Source organism: Mustela erminea, chromosome 1 (genome assembly GCF_009829155.1).
Source record: "Mustela erminea isolate mMusErm1 chromosome 1, mMusErm1.Pri, whole genome shotgun sequence".
Lineage (NCBI taxonomy): Eukaryota > Metazoa > Chordata > Mammalia > Carnivora > Mustelidae > Mustela > Mustela erminea.
The window spans coordinates 6,327,480-6,344,904 of NC_045614.1; the positions used below are offsets into that span (position 1 = coordinate 6,327,480).

The 17,425-nt window shown below is 46.0% G+C and overlaps 1 protein-coding gene across 4 annotated transcripts in view; it reads right to left on the reverse strand.

Annotated features, from left to right (window-relative positions):
* The window catches only part of MUC16 (mucin 16, cell surface associated), an 86,139-nt gene that overhangs the window by 49,163 nt on the left and 19,551 nt on the right, over nt 1–17,425 (reverse strand). For all 4 annotated transcript variants that reach the window (XM_032309933.1, XM_032309924.1, XM_032309944.1 and 1 more), the window contains 13 exons: nt 15,915–16,087; nt 13,146–13,181; nt 12,846–12,911; nt 12,000–12,130; nt 11,828–11,895; nt 10,654–10,826; nt 7,950–7,985; nt 7,643–7,708; nt 5,392–5,516; nt 5,230–5,297; nt 3,058–3,230; nt 2,420–2,455; nt 2,151–2,216 (listed from right to left, as the gene is read on the reverse strand). In XM_032309933.1, coding sequence (XP_032165824.1) covers nt 2,151–2,216; nt 2,420–2,455; nt 3,058–3,230; nt 5,230–5,297; nt 5,392–5,516; nt 7,643–7,708; nt 7,950–7,985; nt 10,654–10,826; nt 11,828–11,895; nt 12,000–12,130; nt 12,846–12,911; nt 13,146–13,181; nt 15,915–16,087 — 1,217 coding nt within the window. The remainder of the gene's footprint in view (nt 1–2,150; nt 2,217–2,419; nt 2,456–3,057; nt 3,231–5,229; nt 5,298–5,391; nt 5,517–7,642; nt 7,709–7,949; nt 7,986–10,653; nt 10,827–11,827; nt 11,896–11,999; nt 12,131–12,845; nt 12,912–13,145; nt 13,182–15,914; nt 16,088–17,425) is intronic.

The window sequence follows — 17,425 nt, forward strand, 5'->3', positions numbered from 1 at the left end:
AGGTCATGGGGCTCTTGAGTCTGGATGTGGGCCAGGGTACGTGGCGGGGGTTGAGGTCTTGCGCCCTGGTGAGGCTCTAGACTGGCTCTTGATAGCCTCTACTTGAGAGGTTAAAAGTAACAGGATTGGAGCCATCTCATGGATTAGGGGGAAAAGAAAAGGAAAAAAAAATCAGTTCAGTCCCATCCAACACAAAAGAAACATTCTTTTTTTAATATGAGTCAAACAGCAATTCTTCAAGGAGGTCTCCTGTCTTCTGCTCAACCTACCCTACCCTGCCCACCCCATAACTCTCAGGACTTGACCTTTCATAGAGACCATGCATAGAGCTGTGGTTACTATGATTACCAACCACCACACTATAGTGAGTCGGACTTGGTTTCAAATTCCGTCTGTCCTCTCCCCAGGAGATATGACTATGGACACTAAACCTGTCTGTATGGTAGTTGCCTTCAACTGCAGCTTCATTTTCCATGGTTTCAATTATCTGGGGTCAATCACAGCCTGGAAGCAGATGGTCCTCCTTATAAGGCATCATCAGGAGATCAGTAGCAGCCTAACACTACGTCATGCATCTCACTGCCTCTCATATCCTAGGCATTTCATCATCTCACATCATCACAAGAAGAAGGGTGAGTACAGCACAATTAGGTATTTTGAGAGGGACCACATTCGCATAACGTTTATGACAGTATATTTTTATAATTGTTCTATTTTTTTTAAGATTTTATTTATTTATTTGACAGACAGAGATCACAAGTAGGCAGAGAGGCAGACAGAGAGAGAGGGAAGCAGACTCCCCACTGAGCAGGGAGCTCGATGCGGGACTCGATCCCAGGACCCTGAGATCATGACCTGAGCCGAAGGCAGAGGCTTAACCCACTGTTCTATTTCATTATTAGTTATTGCTTTAATCCCTTCCTGTGACTAGTTTATAAATTAAACTTTATCATAGGCATGTATGCATAGGAAAACACATGTACATATAGGGGCCCGTACTTTCCATGGTTTCGGGCATCCACTGGGGATCTGGGAACAAATCCCCCATGAATAAGAGGGGACCACTCTTCATTTCTTCATACCTTCATTTCCTCAACTATAAAATGGGGGAATAGCTTACTTTGTAGAGAAATTCTAAAGGTTAACTGGCTGCTTGTTAAAAGAGTTAGTATGTTTTAAGGGAACTGTGCTGGGTGAAAAAAACCAGTCCCCAAAGGTCACAGGCTATATGATGCCATTGACACAACATTCCCAAAATAACACATTAGTGGTTGCCAGGGTGAGGCTGGGTGGGTGTGATGGTAAAAGATCTTTGCAGTGATAGAACTGCCCTGTACCTTGACTGCAGTGAAGCTTACAAAAATCTGCCTATGTAATGCCGCAGATCCACACACGCGCACGCGTGCGCATGCGCAAGTGCACGCCCACTCGTGTCCACGTAAAACCAGTAACTTCTTTGAAATCTGAAGTCTGTGGGTTTTCACATTTAATTTCCGGGTTTTGATATGATACTATAGTTGTGTAAGATGTTAACCATTGAGGAGAAATTGGGTGAAGCCTACAGGGAACTCAGTACTATATTTTGCAGTTTCCAATGAATCTATATTTATCACAAAAATGAAATGAAAAATTAAAATAAAAAAATTAAAAAGAATACTATGCAGTGTGGCATGTCTAGGTGCTGAATAACATGGTTATCTTTTATCATTAACTGTAACTGCACATCCAGTTCTAGTCTCTCAATACACTGGAACTCGGTGAGGGAAGGGACCTCACCTGACAGAGCACCTTCCCCCCTCTGCCTGGCCCAGGTCACATGTCCTGTTATATGCCCAGTATGACAGTATCTGTCATACTGTATTCCCTGCTAGCTCCAGGGATGTGTGCTTCCAAACGTTTTCATTCAACCTTCACAGTGACCTTGTAAAGTATGATTATTCCACTTGGCAAGTAAAGACACTGAGAGGGTCAGGCAATTGTCGTAGGTCTGCACAGCTGGACAGATGAGGAGGACACAGTCTCTGCTTTTGAGGAGTTCAGACCAGGGGAGCCCATGGCGGCTCCAGATTCCCTCACTGCAGCTTTTCTCTAAAGCTTCCCGATCTAGCTTTGAGCTTCCCTACAAGGACCTGGAGAGACAAGTCGCCTACCTGTGTAGCTGGAGAAGTGGGTTGGCACCACCGAGGTCCTTGGAAAGAGCACGGGGGTCACGGCAGCTAAGGATAAACAGTCTGGAGTAAGAATGGCGATTCTGAGCGGGGTGTCCTACTTATCCATCTATAGCCACTGAATGTAGGAGGAACTGGGTAAGACTGCCAGGTCTCCTGGCTTCTTCTCTGTCCCAGGCCCTGGAGTAGGGGGTCATTGGTTGTTCACCAGCAGCTCAGATCATATGGTCATTAGGGCTGTGGGTACTCACCACTGGGTGTGGGGGCCGAGGTCCAGTGGTTGTAACCTGAAAAGAGAAAAGGAGACAGAACTGGAATGCAGGCATGGGAGGGAGGTCCAAGATGTAGCCTAAATCCCACCAGCCCCTACCCCCAACAAAGACTTCAAATCTACACAGATCAACAATTGTGATTCAGGGGTAACTCTTATCTTCTTCCTAAAAGGCTGAGAAATCAAAGATCCAGTCCCCTGTCTTCATGAGCTTACAATTTATTTGGGAAGATAAATATACCAGTGCTTCTAGAAATGGGCTTGCCAACTGAGCTTTTCAGGGTCCTGAAGGGATTTTGAGATATTGACAGGAAGAAAGATGGCCAGATGCTTGAATTGTCATTGACTTCAGCCAAAGGGATATCCTCTTTCATCAGTCTAGATAAAGACTTTGTGGCCCAGACAAGTATATAAATCACAGCCCTGAAATGCAGGGATACAAAGGGAAGGAGGGGGTATGCAAACTGGAGGGCCTCTGGGGGTCCTTGACTAATCAGGGGACATTGCTCAGGTGGAAAAGGATACATACGACAGGCCCTAGGGCTAAGTGGAGAGTCCATATCCCTTCCTGGGGGCAGATTCTCTGCTTCAACTCGTGGTTACAAAAAGGTTGCTCACCATTGACATAGAGGCTGTTCTTGTCCAGGGTGAAGGAGCCCAGCTGGGTGACACCATGGGTCTGCTGGCTCAGCTCCCAGTACAGCTTCTCTCTGTCTAGCTTAGGGCCCGCAGGGTCAGGATGGTAAGTACAAACAGCATCAACTCCGGTCGCTGCTCCCTTTTTCTCAGGCCTGGGCGGGGAATGACACGGGAAAGAGAAGGTGGGGATTCCAGACAAGGGCCCTGAAAAGCCTCCCTGAGGGAGGGGACAGTGAAAGCTGGAGGACCGGTGGGCAACCTGGAATGGCCTTGGTACTGGAGGGGGATTGGAAATGAAGAGGACAACCAAGGTCCCAGACAGAGCACAGAGGACGCAGCATCTCCAAATGCTGATGTTTGTGCTGAGATCTGAGATGAAAATCATAAAAAGGCAACATATCCACTAACAATAGGTGCATGAAGGAAGAGACTCAGACAAGGTGGAAAAAAAAAAAAAAAAAGCAATGTCAAGTTGCTTAAGTCCCAGCTCTGCTGTTCAGTTGCTGGGTGACTCTGACTAAGTCTCTCATCCTCTCTGGGTCTCATTTTTTTTCATCTATCAAATGACCAGGACAGACCTCATAGCACTAGTGAGTGCTCAAGAAAAGACAGCTATTTTTATTAGGCATTAATAGGTCCAAACTTTTGGTGTGAATGGGCCTTGCAGTGAGAGAGACTGAGCCTTTTGAAAGAAACAGTGAGTCCAAGCAGCCAGCCTAGGGTGGAGATGGGTATGAGCCTAAGCGGCATCCCAGAGCCAGAGAGATCTCATGGCCAGTGGAAAGGGAAGGCACAGCATCATGGTGGAGGATAGTGGCATCTTTGGAGCTGAGGGCATTCCATCCTCAGACAAAAGGCCAGTGACTGGAAGATCTCACCCAAGAGCTAAGGTGACCCGAGTGTACATGTGGGGGTTATTCTCAGCACTTTGGTCTAGGAAAGGTCATGAATAATTCACTACATGTGCTCTATATGTTAGTTCTTTTGCTAAGCACCTTCCATTTTGATCCTCATTATGCCCACAGAACTGGCCACAGATTCTTGAATCAGAAGTGGAGTCTGTTTCTCCACCTCTTGAATCTGGACTTGGCCACAGGACCGGCACTGGCCAATGGACATTCACAAAACTGATGCAAGCAGAGGCTTGGAAAGCATGTGTGCAAAAGAGCTTGTCATTTCTTGCTGCTCTGGGAACTCTGAGCATGTGAATGAGCCCAAGATAGCCTGCTGGAGGATGAGACAACATGGGGGAGAACCAAGGTAGCCCAGCCAGCAGCTGACAGCAGGTGCAGGAACGAGCCTTGTCTGAGATCAGGTGAGCCAGCTTAGGCAGGAGACTCTCCCAGCAGAATCTAGAACAAATCACCATCCAGTAGAATCACCGTCTAAATTTGTTGTGCAAGGAAGCAAACTGAGACACTCCAATTGATAGGTGAGGAGGCTAGGCACAGAGATGTTGAGTAACTTGGAGGGGTCACACAGCCTGGAAGTAGGGGAGCTAGGCTTGTCAGACTCTAGCTAAAACTATATAACCAATGTTCATTACTACTCAGTGATCCCAAGTCTACCTCTGAGAGGTCAGAAAGCAGGACTTGGCCAGGGGACAGTACAAGGGAAGGTTGGCTAGGTATTCAGGGCAAGTCAATCATTAGCTAAAATGTGACATAAGGAGGAGAGAGAATCATGCATCCCCTAGAGCAAGGTTTCTCAATCTTGGTATTGTGCATATTTTGGGTCAGATCAATTTTGGCCCTGGGAGACTGTCTTCCGCCTTGTAGAATCTTAAGCAGCATCCCTGACCCCACTCAGTAGATGTCAGTAGCAACTCCCACCCTTGAGGTGTGACAACAGATAATGTCTCCAGACATTGCCGCCCTGGGAGGGAAATCACTCCTGACTGAAAACTAGGGCTCTCTTGTGGTAAAGCCAGCATGACTGACTAGTTGTTTTCTTGATGGGTCCCAGAAGGATGATCTTTCTGAAAAGTTCAACCTTGTCACCTGGGAAGGAGAGTCTGAGAAGATCCTGCATTTTCTGGTTAGAAACACAATGTGACACAGACGGGTCAAGCTATCCCTGGGATGGTGGCTCAGCTCATGGTGCCCCCCAACCCTCTGCACATTGCCTGCATGTGGACCCTGGAGTTCTCACCTGAGCAACGTCAACCTGCAGCCGTAATAGAGAGGCCCAATACTGCTGTTCTGGAACAAGGGTTTGAGCTGGGGATGAAAGATGTGCAGGTCAGTAGATGGGCCGAGGGGCTGGGCAGAACAAAAGTGGGCACTGGAGGGTAGGCATTGGAGGGACTTTCACCAGACGATTCAAGGTCCTCTCTGTGGAACTGAATAGCTGAGATCCTGGGGATCCCATGTCCTCTGTGTAGCGCAGGCTGGTGATGGTGAAGTTGAGGGTGAAGGGCACCAGAGACAGGCTCACACCTGCAGCCAGAAAGGGAGAGAGCGGGTTCACTATGACCTCTGGATGGGATGGCTGTAAGTGGCAGATCCAGGGTTATCACCCCGTCTGTGTCAGCCTTGCATCCAGCCAGACTTACAGATGGGGAGGGGCCTCTCTACGGGATGGATGCTTTTTTCCACCTGATGTTTCTAAAGGCAAACCTTTGGTAGACATTTTGGGTTGGGGGTGGGGAGGAAAGGAGCAATGCCACCCCTGGGGGTGGAGATCTTGTACAGTCTTCTTTTTTAAAAAAACTTATTTTTTAAGGAAACAGTTAACAAAATCAAAAGACAATCAACAGAATGGGAGAAGATATTTGCAAACGACATATCAGATAAAGGACTAGTGTCCAGAATCTATAAAGAACTTAGCAAACTCAACACCCAAAGAACAAATAATCCAATCAAGAAATGGGCAGAGGACATGAACAGACATTTCAGCAAAGAAGACATCCAGATGGCCAACAGACACATGAAAAAGTGCTCCATATCACTCGGCATCAGGGAAATACAAATCAAAACCACAATGAGATATCACCTCACACCAGTCAGAATGGCTAAAATAAACAAGTCAGGAAATGACAGATGCTGGCGAGGATGCGGAGAAAGGGGAACCCTCCTACACTGTTGGTGGGAATGCAAGCTGGTGCAGCCACTCTGGAAAACAGCATGGAGGTTCCTCAAAATGTTGAAAATAGAACTGCCCTATGACCCAGCAATTGCACTATTGGGTATTTACCCTAAAGATACAAACGTAGTGATCCAAAGGGGCACGTGCACCCGAATGTTTATAGCAGCAATGTCCACAATAGCCAAACTATGGAAAGAACCTAGATGCCCATCAACAGATGAATGGATCAAGAAGATGTGGTATATATACACAATGGAATACTATGCAGCCATCAAAAGAAATGAAATCTTGCCATTTGCGACAACATGGATGGAACTAGAGCGTATCATGCTTAGCGAAATAAGTCAAGCAGAGAAAGACAACTATCATATGATCTCCCTGATATGAGGAAGTGGTGATGCAACATGGGGGCTTAAGTGGGTAGGAGAAGAATCAATGAAACAAGATGGGATTGGGAGAGAGACAAACCATAAGTGACTCTTAATCTCACAAAACAAACTGAGGGTTGCTGGGGGGAGGGGGGTTGGGAGAAGGGGGTGGGATTATGGACATTGGGGAGGGTATGTGCTTTGGTGAGTGCTGTGAAGTGTGTAAACCTGGTGATTCACAGACCTGTACCCCTGGGGATAAAAATATATGTTTATATAAAATAAAAAATTAAAAAAAAACAAACTTATTTTTTAAAAAAATTTTCAGTGTTCCAGAATTCATCGTTTATGCACCACACCCAGTGCTCCATGCAATACATGCCCTCCTTAATACCCACCACCAGGCTCACCCCACCTCCCACCCCCCACCCCTCCAAAACCCTCAGACTGTTTCTCAGAGTCCACAGTCTCTCATGGATCATCTCCCCCTCCAATTTCCCTCAACTCCCTTCTCCTCTCCATCTCTTCTGATTTTGCCATGAGAGAATGTGCGGCTGCCTGAGTGGTCAAGCCTGTTCCCTGTGTGAGTGATTCCTGCCTTAGTTCCATTAAGCCATCTTTGGAGACTGGAGTATAGATGGGCGGATCACATTTCCTGGTGTCCCCTGGACAGTAATATGGCTCTCATGTAAATATTAATTTCAACCTTCCCTTTCTTTGTCAAAAGTCTCCCCCAAACCAATGAAACAAACAAAAAAACAACTATATGGTCATCCTGGGGTTAGGGTATGAAGAATCAAAAGGCCACAGGTCTGAGTGACTATACCCTTTACAAATTTCATCTGAAGAACACCAATTGTGTGCTAGCCTTTGCACCAGGCACTTTATCTCAGTTTACCCTCACCACAATCCTGAGAATGATCCCCAGGAAGGGCTAGTAAAAAGTCCATACAGAGATTACAACACTAGAAGAACAGACAAGTGTCTGATGTGGCCAAAGCTTAAAGATTGAGAGAGACAGTGAGTAGAACAGGCTGAGGCCAGGTGGCTGAGGGCAACCAGACCATGTAGAATTGAAGTTTCTCAGGTCCCAGAGAGCAGACTCCTACCTGTAGAGCTGAGGATGGGGGACAGAGTTGTGGAAGATTCGGGAGAGAATGTGGAAGTCACTGGAGCTGAGAAAAAAGAACATGGGAAAAATTATTAAGTCTCATCCTGAAGGAATGTGTACAGAAGCTGTTCATCAGAATTTGGGCTTCTGTTTGGACTCAGAGCAAAACCCTGGGTGGGTGGGGCTCCTCTGAGTCTATGGCTGGACACTTAGGAAGGGAGAACTGGCAGCTTCTTTCCAGAAGAATGTGCTTTGGGGAATAAGGGTCCACTGGGCACTGAAATTTCACAGTCTTGAATACTCACTGCTGGTGGTAGGGGTCCAGTACCGATGGTTATAACCTGCAGAAAGGAATAAAGGGCTGTTATAATGGGTAAGAGTTAAGGAGGGGGTAGAAGGTAGACCTAGAGACAAAATTCATTAACAAACTTGCTGAGATTTATAAATGAACAATAATGGCTACATTTTATTCCGTGCCCTTATGTGCTTTGTCCTTTGCAAATAATGATGAACATCATCACTGTTATTATTGCCAGAAGAAAAATACAATAGTAGAGCTGTCCCTATTTATTGGGAATGTACTACGCACCAGAAATAACACTAAACAACACACAACAAGGAAATGGGGCAAATTTACAAACAAGTGTGTTCCAAGTCTTATCCATGTCCTCTCAATCCACAAAAATAACTTAATCCTTGCTCTCTCGGCTTCCCGCCCTTCACAAAATTTTGTGATAATATGACTTTGTCTTTCTAGCTTAGTTTCTGGGTTTTCTTTCATGTGTGTGATGTAGAAGTGATGAAGTTGTGGCAGGTTGAGAGGGTGGTCTGTGGAGGGGAACAAGATGGGGGAGGGGGAATGTATGTGTGATTTGCAATATTAGAGGAACTTTGGAAATGGACTAGGAGAATGAACATGAGAAGAGAAGTGGAGGTCAGATGGATGGTATAAAAAGTGGAGTCTGAAAAGTATTGGGGAAAAGAGAAATTTTCACGAGTGTTTCTCTGAGTCATGGTCATCTCCTTGGATGCTTTGTGAGTGGTGGGAGAAAGACCGGACCCAGAGGGACCCTGTGATTTACTTGGGTTATTCTTGAACTCTCTCGTTTGGCCACCAGGACAATTCTGCATGGTATGTGTATTTGTTCCATTCTGAAAATGTGATATTAAAGCCTTGAGAGGTTGCAAAGCATGTCCAATGTCACGTGAAACAGAGATCTGTCACTCACCAATTGTCACACTGTTAACCACTGCTTTAAGGAAATATCCACGTTGATACAGAGGAGAAATAACTAATCAAGCGTTAGGTTAGATTGTTAGGCTAGAGGTCATTCATGTCCTTTACTGTTCTGAGATTGGAGGCTTTCTCTATCTGCATGGTCTGCAGTGTTGCCTTGGGGCTAAGAACTTGGAATATAGATTCAATACTGGGGCTGTTTGAATCTTGACTCTCTCATGCATGATGGCTAAATTATCTCAGGCAAATGACTTCCTGTCTGAATGCAAGATGGCTCTTTCAGCAAAAATGGCTATAAAAACTCAAAGGGTTTTGGGTAAGATTAATAGGAGATAATACAAATGAAGATTTTATCACAATTCCTGGCACATAAGAATGTTCTGGTAAGAATTAGCCACAACTGGGGCACCTGGGTGGCTCAATGGGTTAAACCTCTGCCTTTGGCTCAGGTCATGATCTCAGGGTCCTGGAATCAAGCCCCACTTCTGGATCCCTGCTTTTCCTTCTCACTCTGCCTGCTGCTCTCCTGCTTGTGCTCTCTCTCTCTCTGTGTCAAATAAATGAATAAATAGAATCTTTTTTAAAAACAAAAGAACTGGCCACAATGACAGTTACTGTTCTCACTGTGAGCATTGCTCTTAGGAGCATTGTGGTCAATGATGTCGCATACGTGGTTATTACTCATGGAGTACGTGCTCAGGATGACGTTATCTCATGAAGTGTGTATAGCTCTGACTGGCCTGTGGGAACTCAGAACATTGGTTGTCAAGATGGAGAGAATGACGCGGGTGAGGGCCGGCATGGTCCCCAGCTGCCCATTCAGAAACCTTAGCCACAGAGTTCTGCATCACCCACTTCTTTTTTTTTTTAATTTTTAATTTTTAAAATTTCTTTTCAGTGTATCAGAATTCATTGTTTATGCACCACACCCTGTGCTCTATGCAAAATGTGTCCTCCATAATACCCACCACTGGGCTCACCCAACTTCCCACCTCCCCGCCCCTTCAAAACCCTCCGATTGTTTTTCAGAGTCCATAGTCTCTCATGGCTCATCTCCTCCTCCAATTTCCCTCCACTCCCTTCTCCTCCCCATCTCCCCATGCACCACCCACTTCTTTCCTTGGAGTCTGCACACTCCAGTTAGGCTCCTCTGGGAAGCAGTGGAAATAAGGAGGAAGAAAGATGTCAACCAGGAGGTGAAAAGAGAAAGGAAATCTGCTTCTCAGGGTGTGTTAAGCATTAAAAAATGAGTCCCCAAGGAAAGGCTAGGTTTGTTGGGGCACCTGGGTGGCTCAGTGGTTTAAGCCTCTGCCTTCAGCTCAGGTCATGATCCCAGGGTCCTGGGATCAAGCCCTGCATCGGGCTCTCTGCTCAGCAAAAAGCCTGCTTCCTTTCCTCTCTTTCTGCCTACTTGTGATCTCTGTCTGTCAAATAAATAAATAAATAAAATATTAAAAAAAAAAGAAAGGCTAGGTTTGCATCAGAACTATATATACATTTGTACACAGCAATTTCTCAAACCCAGCATTATGGATAATTTGGCTTCGTTAATTCTTCATGGTGGAGGGCTGTGTTATGTATTCTGGGATGTTTTGCAGCACCCCTGGTCTCTACCCACTAGATGTCCCTGGTACCACTCCAATTATGACATGCCAATATCAATATCTCCAGACATCGCCAATATCCCCGGGGAGCAGAACCAGCACAGTATATGGTGTGCCGGTATAAGGAAGCATGGGACTAGAGACCCCAGCTGCAGCACAGACACTCACCATTGACATAGAGACTGTCTCTGTCCAGAGTGTAGGTGCCCAGACGCGTGACACTGTGGGTCAACTGACTCAGCTCCTGGTACAATTCTTCTCTGTTCAGCCTGGGGCCCGTGGGGTCAGGACGGTAGGTGCAGATGGCATCCACTCCAGTTGCTGCTCCGTCCTTCTCAGTGCTAGGGTGGCGGGACATGGGAAGAGAGGCCCCCTGAGATGTGGGAGACTTATGTGCTTCATTCATCTCTCACCTTCAGCTTGCTGCCCCCGGCCCCAGCCTTGGTTTGATGATTTTTTTTTTAAACTCGGTCTGATCTGGTTCCTCATATGCATTCTTTTCTGGGACCTTTTCATCTAGGATGAGCCAAACATGTGGAGCCAAACATGTGGAAACATCCTGGACCTTCCCCTGTCCTTGGTACCCCCCACCCCCGCATCCAAGCAACATCCAGGTCCAGCTCAACATCTCACTGGTTTCCCCACCTCTTGTCCCATCCTCACATCAAATTTTCTCATCCCTGTATCTACCAATGAACTACTTAAAATAAATGACATCACGTCAAAGCTCTGCTTACAACTCCATGGTTGACCACAGATCTGAGAGAGATGCCACCCCTTGAAATACCTTTGCCAAAGTTTCCTCTGGCGAGTGCTCATTCAGCTCAGGCATTACCTTTTCTAGACTGTCTCCACTCAGCTCCCTCACAATGAGCTAAAAGTCCAGCCTGCAGGTTCCTATGACCTGCACATAGTGCTTTATCATTGTACTAATCCCGTTCCTATTATGGTTTTAAGTCCATATGGCTGTTGTCCTCCCTATACTGTGGGTACCTTGAAGGAAGGGCCTGTGACGTTGGTGCCCTTAGCACCTGTCATAGAGCATGGCCTGAGGTACCTCATTTCATGTCTGTCCAATGAGTCAGGGCTGCCCCTTCTGGCCAATGAGTATGAATGTTCCATGGCTCTGCTTCTCCAAGTAATTTAAGACCTTTATTTGATAGCCACCTCCTTCAGGAAGCCCTCTCTGATACACTCAGGCAGAGGGCATGCCGCCCACCTGAATTCCTGGAAGGCCCCAGTCATTTACGATTCTTCTAGTTGTTATGTTCAGGTCTTTTCCTTCAGGTGAACTTGCCTGTGACAGTGCAAGCCTTCATGTTTTAAGGGAGGGAAGTCTCACCTGAGCAAGGTCAGTCTGCAACCAGAGTACAGTGGGCCGATACTGGTGTTCTTGAACAAGGGACCAAGCTGGGGAGGAAGAAGAGAGAGGTGAGCAGGAGGACCTGAGATGACTGGGTGGGGGGGCAGGGTAAGGACAAGGCAGGCCGGGGAAGGCACTGTCGGGCTCTTACCAGGTGATTCAGGGCCCTCTCAGTGGAGTTGAACTTAATGGAGCCTGGGCGCCTCATGTCTGGGGTGCAGAGCAGGTTGGTGATGGTGAAGTTGAGGGTGAATGGCACCAGTTCAGGACCCACACCTGCAGCTGGAGGGAGAGAGAGGGGAGACCCATCACAGTCTTAGGCCTGACCTGTGCATTAGAAGGAGGAGACTAGTGCCGTCTCTCTGTCCATAGTATCTAGTAGGTGAAGCCTGAGACATCCTATCTGGGGTACCTTCCATCCTCAGTTAGCCAAGGGGAGGAGAATTCCATGTTAGCTGTGTCATGTCAGTTCAAAAGGAAACCTCAATCTGCTCATCTCAGAGTGTCCAAAGGCTGACCTGTCATCGACATTTTGGTGGGAAGAAGAGGGACCAAGACTTTTGTGCTCAGACCTTGGGCCACAAACCCTTGAGCAGCCAAGAAATCCAAATAGTAGTTATTTCCACGAAGGAAGTGATCATAGATATAGAATAGAGATTAGATCCCATCTATGTGTGGAATTTCCCCATCTATGTGGGAAAATGCTACTCTATAGGAAGAGGTCTGAGCAAAAGGTTGGCTAACCTGAATCTGAAGGACAAAGAGAAATCAGGAACAGAGCTGAGTTGCCATTACAATGAGAGCAAAGGCCCTGAGGATGGAAGGATGCTTGGTCCCTGGAAGAACAGAAATGAGGCTGGTGTGGCCAGAGATGAGAGAGCAAGGGAGACAGTGGGACAGGCTGGGGCTGCATGGGCAGAAGCGTCCAGATGACACAGGCATTTCTCAACCATAACAGGAGTTGAAACTTCCTGGGACTCAGAGGTTAGACTCCTACCTGTAGAGCTGGAGGTGGGAGGTAGAGAAGTAGGAAGTCCTGGAGAGAATGTAGAAGTCATCGGAGCTGAGGGAATGAAAGAATACAGCATGAATGTACATTATTGGGTCTAATCATGAAGCAGTGAGATGATGAGAGGACAGGGCTGTTGACAGGAGCTGGTATCTCTAGTGGGTGGTCTGGAGCTGCTCTGGGGTTGAGAACCTCGGGGTGGTAGGTACTTCCTCCCCAGTCCCCGGGATCCGGTGTAGGGAGGTAGTGTCCCAGGGGTTCAGGGACATCTGGGCCCTCATGACTTACGGCTGGTGGTGGAGATCCAGTACTGAGGGTTATAACCTGCAGAGAGAGCCAGAGAGGAAGAGTAAGCTGATGGGAAAAGGCTAAGAAAAATGTGAGGGGTATGACTTGAAACACAAAACACAAATCTTCTCGAGTGCTTTCTCTGGGACTCATCAACTCATTATGAGTTAACTATCTCATACTTCATTGCTCACATCTGTGTTGTCCTCAAGATCATCAACTGCAAAGACGATGATCAAAATACCCCTCATCTTATGGGGGTTCAATAGGGGCCTGGGACAATATCAACCTCGCCAAATGAGTATAGCAACAAAAACTTTATGAGAGTGTTTCCAGCCTTATTTGTGTTTTCTCCGCCAATTAAATATAACTTTTTCCTTGGTCTCTGAGTTTTTCCTACTACCCCACTCTTCAGAGACAGCATGATCTTTGACGTAGTTCCTGGACTTCTGTAATGTTGAACTGAGATCATGAGCGTGAGAGAGTGAGGCAGACAGGCAGAGGTGGGAGTCAACCAGAGAGTATAAAGTTGGAGTGGGAGAGGGAATTGGGGAAAAGAGGGTTTGAATAAGTATGGCTTTGGATCATGGACTGGCTCCTCTCTGATGCTCTGTTAGGAATGCAAGTAAAACTTAGACCTATTTTATATTTGGTGATATGATTGTGTTTCTTCAAATGAAACTGTTCTTTGAGACTGGACCTAGTAGAAAGAGCCCTGAGATTTACTTAGATTATTCTGGTTTTTATCTCATTTGACCTTTAAAATAATCTTAAATGATGTTTTTTAAAAATTCCATTCTAAAAATAGACAATTGAAGCCTAGAGAGGTTGCATGGCTTGCCCAGGGCCACAGGATGAGCAAAAAAATAGGACCAAGGCCTAAAGAAAGACCTATAAATCACCCAAACCCACACTGTCAGCTACAGCTTTAAGTAATTCTTGAGGACTATTGGAATATAATACAGGTATTAATCCAGATAGACTGTCAAAGGCAATGTAGTGGAGACATAATTAATTAAGCATTAGTTTAAGTTGTTGTATTAGGGGCTCCTTGATATGCCTTTCCATCCTGAGATTTGAGGCTTGTTCTAGCTGGGTTCATCTGCAGTGTAGCCTAGTAGTGAAGGGGCCTTTTGGGGGCCTTAGAGCCAAATTAAGGTTTGAGTTCTGTTGTTAACACTCCTATTAACTGTCTGATCTTGAGAAAGTAGATTTCCCTGCTTGAACCTTGCTTGCTCCTCTATAAGATACACAAAATATACATAATACATCATAGAGTGTTGGACAGGATTTGCAAAACATAATATATACAACATTCGGGATCACAGGCATCCCTCAACAAATATTAGCCTTTAGTATAGGTGTTACTGTGGGCTTGTTGCTAAGAGCATTGTTGATGGATTTATTGCTAAAAACATTGCTAACATCTGTTGTTTGATTCTTAGGTGGGGTACAGTCTGGCTGGCCTCTGGAGGATGAGTGAAGGGCCACAGGCTATTGTAACAGAGAGAAGCAAATCAGTCACCACCTTGGGAACTCATTGCCTGTTAGGGAGGAGTGAAACTCCAACAGCCACTGTAGGCTTGCTTTACTCTCTTCCTTCCCTGATGGCCTCATGCTTCAGTTGGGTTTCTGTGAAAGGTCATTGCAGTGAAGAAGACTATGCAGGGAGCCTTTATTTTTAGACCTTGGAAGTTGTCCTGTGAGCCCTAGGTGTTGTATGAAAGTGTTGAATCACTATCCTGTACACCTGAAACTAACAAAACACTGTCTGTTAACTAACTGGAATTAAAAAAAAAACTTAAATAAGTTAAAAATAAATACTAGTAGGTAGTTGGGGGAAATTGGAGGGGAAGATGAACCATAAGAGACTAGGGACTCTGAAAAACAATCTGAGGGTTTGGAAGGGGTGAGGGGGGCGGTGGGAAGTTGGGTGAGCCAGGGGGTGGGGATTATGGAAGACACGTATTGCATGGAGCACTGGGTGTGGTGCATAAGCAATGAATTCTGGTACACGGAAAAGAAATTTAAAAAATTAAAAATGAAAGAAAATACTAGTAGGACTTAGAGACAAATTAACTGACCATGGAATGTAGTGAAGACAAATTTATGAGCATTCATGAGAAGGCTTGTAACAGAAAAGGTGAGGATAGGCAAAGGAAGTGACATCAGCCAAGAAAACTTCACATTAATGAAATTTTCAGAGATCACTTACCATAGTGAAAGCACACAGGGTAAAATGCTAGAATTGGATCAAAACTTAGAAAGTAATATGACAATTCACCGTGGCATAGAAAACGGTCTGCTCTGTATTGTACATCACGTGAAAGAAGAAGGTCCCTAAGAATTTCCACCCCCCAAACCTTTTCATTCTCAAAGCTTCTAATATTTAAAATGACAGGGTACAGAATAAATATTAGTTTTATAAGAAGGAAAGAAAGGAAGAAAGAAAGAAAAAGAGAAAAGGCAAGGAGAAGAGGAAGGAGGCGGAGGAGAAGGGGAGGAAGAAGAAAGGGAAGGAGAAGAGGATGAGGAAGGAGAAGAATGAATGAATGAATGAATGAAGGAAGGAAGGAAGGAAGGAAGGAAAGAAGGAAGGAAGGATGGGAGGAAGGAAGGCTGCTTTGTCGGTGTTCTGATGGAAGAGAATTTCCCTCTGAAAATTCTAGGTTGGCCCAAAATTATGAACACAAGTCCCGAGAAATTTCACTTCAAGGAGATCCCATCTGGGGCTCAGGAGGAGACTCCAGTAGCAATGGAGGTACTCACCATTGACCCAGAGACTGTCCCTGTCCAGGGTGTAAGGGCCCAGCAGAGCGACACCCTGGGTCTGCTGACTTAGCTCCCAGTACAGCCGCTCTCTGTCCAGCCTAAAGCCTGTGGGATCTGGGTGGTAGGTGCAGACTGCATCCATTCTGGTGCTTGTTCCATCCTTTTCAGCCCTGGGGAAGGAAGGACACGGGAATACGGATGTTCCGAAACACTTGAGGACCGGTCACTCTTGATGATGGTACCCCTTGGTATTTATGTGCGATGTGCGATGCTGGGGAAGGGCTGTACACCTTTCAGACCCAGGAAGGGGAACAGATCTACCAAAGGGTCCACAGTGCCACCCTGGCCATTGCTGAGCAACACAAGCGTGTCCTGCTAGACATGGAGAAGAATGTGCGGCTGCTGAACAAGGCACGGAACACTACTCGTACCCCTGCACGCCCACCACCAGAAATACTGTTCTTCTGAATTTAAGCTGAACCTACAGTGGTTGACCCAAAGCAGGGACCTTACAGGAAGAAAGACCCTCTTCTTCCTTTGCCTGGGAATTCTTGCTTAACCTTCTTGGGGTTTCATCTGCTGTCTCAAACATATCTTTTTCTCTTTTATTTGGGGATCCAGACCTCCCAACCTTAAGTGTTCTTCAGGGCTACTCTGCACCTAAGTTTCTTCTTTCATTTCCCAAACTTTTTATTCATTGGTTCATGCTCACTGTTTCAAGTACCAGCACCTAGTACAGTCCCTGTCCACACAAGAATGTAAGTACAGATAGCGTCCTCTCCAGGAGCTGAGTCCTGCTTGGGCCATAAGATTGGGGGTGTGGAGCTCCCAGGGAGGAAATGAGAATCCTGAGCCCAGGCGGCATGTGGAAGGGAACAGCAAAGGACAGAAGACCTTGGAGGAGGTGAGTGAGGCACTTGTGACATTGTGCAAGAACCATCATGGAGCCTGAAGGGAAGACTTTGTTTCAAGTTGGTGGATCCCAAGGCTGAGGTCAACCCCTCGAGAGCACCTTTGGAGTAGGTGACCAAGTTTAGGAAAAAAAAAAAAAAAACAGAGAAAATGAATTAAGAGGTGAGAAGGGGAACCATCTTACACTGTTGGTGGGAATGCAAGTTGGTGCAGCCTCTTTGGAGAACAGTGTGGAGATTCCTCAAGAAATTAAAAATAGAACTTCCCTATGACCCTGCAATTGCACTCCTGGGTATTTACCCCAAAGATACAGATGTCGCGAAAAGAAGGGCCATCTGTACCCCAATGTTTATAGCAGCAATTGCCACGGTCGCCAAACCATGGAAAGAACCAAGATGCCCTTCAATGGATGAATGGATAAGGAAGATGTGGTCCATATACACTATGGAGTATTATGCCTCCATCAGAAAGGATGAATACCCAACTTTTGTAGCAACATGGACGGGACTCGAAGAGATTCTGTTGAGTGAAATAAGTCAAGCAGAGAGAGTCAATTATCATATGGTTTCACTTATTCGTGGAGCATAACAAATATC